The sequence below is a fragment of the Aethina tumida genome, chromosome 1 (genome assembly GCF_024364675.1).
Source record: "Aethina tumida isolate Nest 87 chromosome 1, icAetTumi1.1, whole genome shotgun sequence".
NCBI lineage: Eukaryota > Metazoa > Arthropoda > Insecta > Coleoptera > Nitidulidae > Aethina > Aethina tumida.
Window position 1 is genome coordinate 44,061,124 of NC_065435.1, and position 8,537 is coordinate 44,069,660.

The window sequence follows — 8,537 nt, forward strand, 5'->3', positions numbered from 1 at the left end:
CACGTCGTTTTGGATACTCAAACTTCTTTCTCAACCATCATATAGTTCACGATATTTTTCGAAGTGATTGTTATTGGTCAAGAATAGAATTAACTCTTTTAAAAAGGTGGTTAAAAACTGGGATTGATCTTTTCTTCAGTTCTAAGAACTCTTTATTTTATTTTCTTATGACATTTTCCTGTTGAAATTGTAGATTATAATGTCTTGCCAATTATTTAGATTTTTGATAAATTTGTATAATTTATAATACTGAGCATGATTCAATAAATATTACCTATTTATTTTGTGTGAAAGTCCATTTTTTGAACGGTTCCAACAAAATCCGGATACAAATTATGAAAATAGACGATGACAAGTTTTAATTTCGATTACAACTGGACTAACGTTCATTTCAGATCTGATGCCAAGTCGCAGTGTATGTGTGTTAAAGCTGTACGTGAACCATAGCACCATAAAATACACGCTCCGCGTATCCATCCAGAAAAACCGAAAGGCTAAAAGCCAAAATTCAAATCGCAATCGTTTCGGGCCAACGAAAAACAATAATATTTTGAACGTGGCTCACCATTTCCCAACCGAATCCGACCAATGAATTTTAATTTGTAAAGAAAATAAACCATTTTATTTATTTGTAGAAACCGTAAACACCCAGTTCCGAAACTGGAATTCGAGGCGGGCGAGGGGAATGCACATAAAATTATTGAAATGTAATTTATGTCACGCCGGAAAAAACCGGATATTAATCTAGAATTTAACTAGTTTCACGAAACATCGCGAGATACAAACAACGATACAGACGTTCTAAATGGAAATGCTGCAGCACAAATTAGATTTTTATGAACGTCGGTTGGAAAATTGAATAATTGATTAACAATAAGGAACGGAGCTCCGTTTTACCCCGTTGACAATATACGTTGTACAAATTAATTAAGTCATTATATCGAAGTTAAACCCGATTAGCTAAGTATTTCGGCTTTTTGGTTTTAATCACGAATAAAATGTTAATTCCCCCCTATCGCACATAATCTATGTAAACTACCTCGATAAAATTTAAATATCGGTTCTCAAGGAACTAACAATAAGTAGGTTTTGAAGTAAATTGAGGTTGTTGATTTTAAGAGACACAATAGATAATATTTATCAGTGTATAAATAACGGAGGAGCATTGCTTATCGCATTTTTATATTTCTATTCAATTTAATTACACCGGTTCCCGTAAATTGTGTTTGCGACAATTTAAAAATAATTTGGACCATGGAAACGTTAAAGACCCAATTAAAGGCGTTGTACAATCAATTCGGGTCGATAACGAGCAATTACTCGAAACGACTGGAACTGGAATTCCTAACCAGACACACCTGGATCGAACCGAGGAAAGAATGCTGAACAGCTGACCGACAGATTGTCACTTCTGGCAACTGGAATCAAAGCCATTATATCTGCTTTTTCTGATAAATAAAACACTTTTAAATGTACACTTTACTTTAGCAATTAATATATTTCATAGTGCATTAGATGAATCATATTTTAACTTTTACAATAAATGAAAAACCACATCATTAATAATTATACACCGGAACTAATGGGGGATTTACAGTTTCGGTAAAATCTCTATTAATATTCATTTTAAGTATGGGCAATGCTTATGTCAATCGAAAGGTTTCTTAAAATTCAATTTAATTATACTAAAACATACATGGTGTGCCATTCAAAATAACAAAGTTATTGATGTTTTAAGATACACAAAATTAAATGTAAATAACAAACACCCTGTATAAACTTTAGAAGTACTAATAATAGTTCCTTATAGAATGGTCCTTGGTTAACGTGTATGCCAAAAATCAACCTTCCATCATCAAAATTGATACCTTTACAGACATTTTAGTTAGACCATCTTCCCTGTCAAAATTTTTAGAAAAAAATTAATAACTCAAAAACTATTGGGTTTAGGTATAGGACATGGTATAGCCATTTTATATGCAACTACATGTAGAATTGAAAAATCTAAAGATATACAGGATGTTCCATTGATAATAAAAAAATTGATATCATTTCCATCTAAACCGAAAATGAATAATTTAGAAAAGTTACTAGAAAAATTTCGAATCGATACTTTTTTCCGTTCCCCACTAATTTATTAACAAATAAGTTAAGTGATCACCCTGAACAAAAGGCAATAATAATTTTAAGAATAAAATTGGCGTAAAGCAATTTCACCACTAACTCACAAATAGAGATTAAAATTTAAATACGAACGTTTTTAATACGATTAAATTTTCATCTCAAATATTTTTAATAATCTCAGAATAGCTGGTTTATGTGGACTCTTAAGTTTCAAATACTCATTCTGTAAAAACTTCTAAAATTCATTTCTGTTTTTATTAAAATTTAATATGCGAGCTACAAATGAAAGCTATGCAGACCTAATTTCCGGAAAAATACTTATTAAACATCATTTTTGCGGTCCTTGTTCAATTAAAAATCAATTTACATACTCTACAATGTTTTATGATACATTCTGCTCTACGTTGCGTTAAAATTTTTCATTAACATTGTTCGGTCATACATTGTAATTTAATTTACTTGCTTTCCCATTTATAATTCAATACAATGAACACATTTTAAGCGCAATTATTATAAATTATATTTCCTCCTACGTCAATTTAGGTGCATAAGTACTCATTTACAAATTAAAAATTTATCAGTTGCAAATTTATTCAAGCTAATTTCTTTTATTTTGCTTAACGTGCTCCCATTTGATTATACCCTTGTTACTTCCAAAGCAAATAAGAAATAAAATACTAAAGCACAGATTTAATTCAATTTTTATTTAATATTTTAATGAAAATGGGCAAAAAAATTATTTACTGTGGCAGCCTCAGTTCTCCAAATTGTGTTTCCAGCTACTACAATACAATTTTGTTAAGTACTATCATCACGTTTTATGTTATAAATGAGATACGAGCATTTTAAATAAAAATTATTTTTTATCATTGAACAAAGGACGCGACAGACGTAAGTTTTCAAGTACCTTGGACACGAAAACTACAAAATTAAATCTGACGTATAAACAATTTTTTTCGCAAACATATCAACTTGTATGGGGAAGAGTTTGAATTTTATTTACAAGAATGCTTGTGATCGTCAGCTAGAAACCTTAAAACAATATTTTTTCGTTATTTAAGAGTGGAACAGGTAAAAAACTGTATAAAGATGTTTGTGACGTACTTTAATGTAGATAAAAAATATTTAATAATGGATAAATAAATATTTTTTTTTAAATCCAGACATTATTTAGTGTTTTTATGAGCCTATAAAAGTGTGTATTTGCATACATTCTTTTCTAATTCCCAAGATACTTAAACAATACTTCCCTGTATGTTTTACTATTATTTTATTTTTAGGTAATTTATGGCTTCCATAAGGTCTAGGAGAATCAAGCTTTTTTTAAAAACAGACCCTTACCCACTAAGCTTAACTTGCCTGGTTTGCCTTCACGGTTCGGCTCAACCCCCTTAGCAAACCTGACAACAATTTTTGGATTCTTGGACATTTAAACACAATAAAAAGAATAATTTGAGTCGACCTAGGGACGTGGCAACGTGGCCGATCTTATTTATTTCGTTATCGTTGTTTGCAATCAATTATTGTAATGCAAAAGGATGCAAAACTGTCCTGGGGGTTAGAGGCCACCGATAGTGACCATTAATATTAATAAAAACACGATATTAACAACAACCGCAATTTCCAGACAAAAATCAACAAATTTCTAACTCTACGTGGTACATAAACAAATAACAAGAGAGTTTCCGATTGAAGAAATCCACGGGGCCAAAAAGATCCGAAATAATCCCAAGGATAATCAGCGACAAGTTCAATCGTATTTCTACCTCTCGCAGACACAGAGAGGTTATATTTTCAAAGGAGGCGGATTGAAAATCAATGAACGATAATAAAATAACAAACACCACCACCGTCTTCGGTTTTATTTTTAGTACCGAATGTATAATTTGCGGGTCGGCGAATCGGCCAAACAAATCGCCGTTTCTCTGGCCGCAAAATCCGTCATTTTTGTAATTATGCCGCAACGTTAAAATTATTGACGTGCTAAATTTAATAAGGTCAGGTCACCTGGACGTTTAATTAATCGAAAATCCGGGGCCCGGCCGGCCGATCATCCTTACCATCGGATTTACGTAAGAAAAACGGACTTTAAAAGGCGTGAAATTAGGTTAGGAACTGGGAAATCGATCTGGAATTCGTCGAATTTCCGTTCAGAAAAATTCTGGACAGCAAATTTTCGGATCGAAATTGATGTTTCGATCGTACCAGACAGTCGGCGGCGGATGGACAGGTTCGGTACGTTGAAAGTGGACGGACAACAGCTGTTTTCTGTTCGCCGATGTCCGCAACATAGGCCCGATGTAGGCTTTATCCGAGACGGTGGCGAAGAAATCATCAGCATCAACGGTAAATCGATTGCGAAACACCACTTTCGACTAACCAATTTTGATTTGTGCAATAGAGAAAATGAAATCGGTTTCGAAATATCTGCGCCATAGAGGTATGCAAATAGGCGTTTTTACGGGGCCCCAAGTCCCGTGGGAACTTACGTTTTGTTGGATTAATTCACTCTGCGGATAACTACAAAGCACTGAAACTGAACTTTTATGCGAAAACATCGGCTACTTGGGTCTTATCTTCAACTGTTTCAACTACATTGCACATAATCCACTAACACACAGAAACACGCACGGCAAACGTTTTTGTCAAAATTAAAACTGAGTTGTTCTAAAACTAGTTTAGATTTTCCGAAAGGTGATAAATTAAAAAAGAAACATTTTAATAAATGTTACTATTCATACTTCTTTAGTAGGGTCGGCCATTTTGGAAAAATTTCCAACAATGCAACACGGTAATACCAATTTACGTCGCACCATCGAAACGTCCCTAGGACATCATTTGACACTAGCGCCTGAATTTAACCATTCAAGACAAATAAAGCATTTCTTGACTATGACAAGTTACAAAACTAACTCTTTATCTAAACGAAACATTTTAATATCCAACAATTTATCTAAAACGTAAAGAACTTCAGCTATATTCAATTAATTTAAATTATCGTAGGCAACCACTTTTACACACGACTACTCTTTGCCGTGTCGGTGGTTGCATGTGTTTTGTTTACAATTTATAAACGGTATTGTCAGTTGTTTTAAATTGTCTCAATCTATGAGAAAACTTATACACATTCAAAAATAATTTGTTTTATTTCCAAGCAAATCAAGAAACAACATGAATTACCATAAAACTGAAGAAACTGGACAAACAAAAGGTAACGAAACAGTTAATTTAATAATTATTTAAAAGCAACAAAATATTTAAAAAACTAAATTTACCTTTGGGCATAAATTGGTAATAAAAAGAAAAACTCAGACTGTAGCAATTTATGTAACAAACCAATTAAACAACCTAGAACACATACAATAAATCACATTTTAAAAGATTCGAGAAGTCCACAGTTTATTCGTTGAATGACAACACCGTAATTTGAACGTTGTAGGTCGACCGCTTGGGTGCCGCATGTTCAAAAATACAAAACGTAACGTTCGATTTTAACATAAATGTACGACACAACAGTTCGTAGATAGACAAAGGAGTCTACGTCCATGGGTTTATATCGAATTCGAACGTCGTCACAACTATAAAGTTCTAAACACTCGATAGTGCAATGATGTCCCAAAACAGAAAAAGGTCCCAATCACCAGCCGTCAGGTTAAGAATGCCAGAGACAATGGGTAATTTAAGAAAAAGTCAATCTATCCAGAACATTTCCAACGTACAGGGACGAAGATCTAGCAGAAGTGAATCTCCCTTTTGTGGTAAAATCACACCAAAGAACAATGCAAAGAATACTCCAAAGGATGCAACGGGCTCAAAAATGACTAATACTTCTGTGGTGAATTTCTCACTGGTAGCAAGTTCAACTATTCAACATATTAACCAATCAACAATGTTAAAGACTGAAGAGGATACCTCTGCCTGTGCCATGTATAATGACTATTTGCAAGCGGTGATGAGAAAAGAATATGCTGCCAAAGTAATTAGAACTAAAAATGCAATGTTAAGGAAGCAAACACAATTGCAAAATCAAATTTATAAAGAAAAACAAGAACAACTAAAAGTACTCCAGGAAGAAAATGCTAAAATAGAACTGCTTCTATTTCTATCAAATAATTTACAAGTTGTTAAAGATAAAGTGAGTAAAATACAAGAACTATTTGATAACAATGATTTGGAAAGTATTAATAAATTATTATTAGCATTCACATCAGTAAATAATATGTTAATTCTGGAAGATAGGAAAAAGATGACTCAAGAAGATTTAGATGAATTGAGTAAAGAAATAGAGAATTGCCTTTTAGTGACTGAAAAATTTAGTGATTTAACTAATAATAAGGAACTGCAATCACTTGCACAATCAATAAGAACAAACAATTCATTAAAACAAGAATTGGAAGAGAAGATACCTCAATGGGAGGAACTAATACGGGATGTGGGAAGGAATCAACTGAAGAAATTTTCAGATATGTTAGCTTTGAGTCTTGATTAATGCCATGTTTTCAAGATTAATTTGTATATTTAAAAAAATTGTTATTATTATTACTATATTTATATTTTTCTATGTTTATTATAATAATTAGGTTTAATAAATTTTTATAATCCTACTATTTTATTTCATTTTTTAATATAATAGTTAATAAGTATAAAGTTTTAATATACTTATTATAGCATATATGGCGCAGCATAAAATATCTTTGATATTTTAAAAAACTGTGAAATGTATATTATAGAATTAAAATTTTAATGATGAAACTAGTTTACTAAAAAAGGAATTTTAATTATGAGTATCTCGTGATGGGATCCAAGAATGGATAAAATATTTTTATATTTTTTTCCAATTTGACCCACTATTTATGTTACGTTATGCGTAAAAATCTTAAAATTTAGTATTAATTGTAAATAGAAATAGCAAGAGTTGTTTAATACTTGAATTTAAAAACAATGTGTGTAACTCCATAATATATAACATATTTGTCATACGAGATTGAAATGGTTGGTCATAATAAATTCCCTTGAATGTAGAAAAGTTGCTGTTTAGTGTTGTTTTCTGAAATATTTTTAGTTCAGTAACATCATACATGCGTTAGTGAACTTCCACTATATTAAGCTGAATGTCTAAAAATGTTTTTTAGATTTAAAGTAATTATTATATTTTAAAAATTTCTAACAAATAAACGAGAACAATTTGATAGACCACTATTTCTAAGAATAAAATATCTATAGTGGCGAAACCATTGTCTCCTAATCAATTATTTGTATCAAAGAAGCCGCAATGTTAAGGAAGCCATATACTGCCGCTTCTGTTAATAATCAGTCAAACATACTGAAAATGTATTAGGATTTTTGAGAATAATCAGTTAACTAGGTTGAATAATCTATTTACTTTCATTTATATAGCTAATCAGGCAATAATGATGAACAAATCTTCTGTTGCCTCTTCTGAGAATAGGCTGTCGAACAATTGTTCAAGTAGATGACTTAAGTTACCTACTATCATTTCTACAAGTGATCAACAATGTTAAACAAACAGTTCCAATAATATCAACAATAAAAATACAACTATAACTAACAACATTCCTAGAACTAATTTATCAACAATGTTGAACAAGCTTTTGCTTAAAATTTTTAGATATAGAGCCATTGAAGTTACTCAAACCAATCGCAGCCATCACTGGGAATAGTAATTCAACAAGACTAAAAAAGTTGTCTATTACTACTTCTATCAATTGTCTCTCAACAAAATTGAAAATGCCGATCCTAACACTTCTAAAAATAATCAGTCAGCAAAGTTAAACAAGCCATCTACTATCATTTCTATGACTAATTCAGCATAATGTTAAACAAGCTATTGTTTAATATTTCTAAATACAAACAGCTTAGGTTTCCTAAGCCAATTACATTCTAGTGCTACATAGTTCTATTAATTATAAGTCAACCAGATTGAAAATACTATCCACTAATTCTATTGGGAATAATCAAAGTAGAACAAACCATTTACTATCACTTCTAAAACTAATAAGGCAAAGTATTGAACAAATTATTTTCTACTAGTATTGAGGATAATCAGTCAACAAGGTTGGACATGCCATCAAGAAACATTTCTGTGATTAATTATGCAACAATATTAAAATTGCCCAAACCAATTGCAACTATCACTGGGAATAATCAATCGACAAGTTTGAACAAGTAGTCTATTTCTGAGTGAATCAGGCAATTCCAATGAATAAATCATCTGCTGCTGTTTCTATGACTAATAAATACCGTGAAAAGAAAATAGTGCATCTATTTGCAAGTTACCATGAAGATATTATGTAACCTGATTAAAATAACAAAATTACTCAAAGTTACAAACCCTCTCTTCTTTGCAAAACATAAGAAGGATCTTCAGGGAAAGATAGAAATCCAGTAGTGCT

At 31.5% G+C, this 8,537-nt stretch overlaps 1 protein-coding gene across 2 annotated transcripts in view; it reads right to left on the reverse strand.

Annotated features, from left to right (window-relative positions):
* LOC109604958 (uncharacterized) overlaps window positions 1-4,901 on the reverse strand; it is a 53,258-nt gene extending 48,357 nt beyond the window's left edge. For both annotated transcript variants that reach the window (XM_020021519.2, XM_020021512.2), the window contains exon 1: window positions 4,614-4,901. In XM_020021519.2, coding sequence (XP_019877078.2) covers window positions 4,614-4,682 — 69 coding nt within the window. In that variant the 5' untranslated portion in view covers window positions 4,683-4,901. The remainder of the gene's footprint in view (window positions 1-4,613) is intronic.
* Between the last annotated feature and the right edge of the window lie 3,636 nt (window positions 4,902-8,537).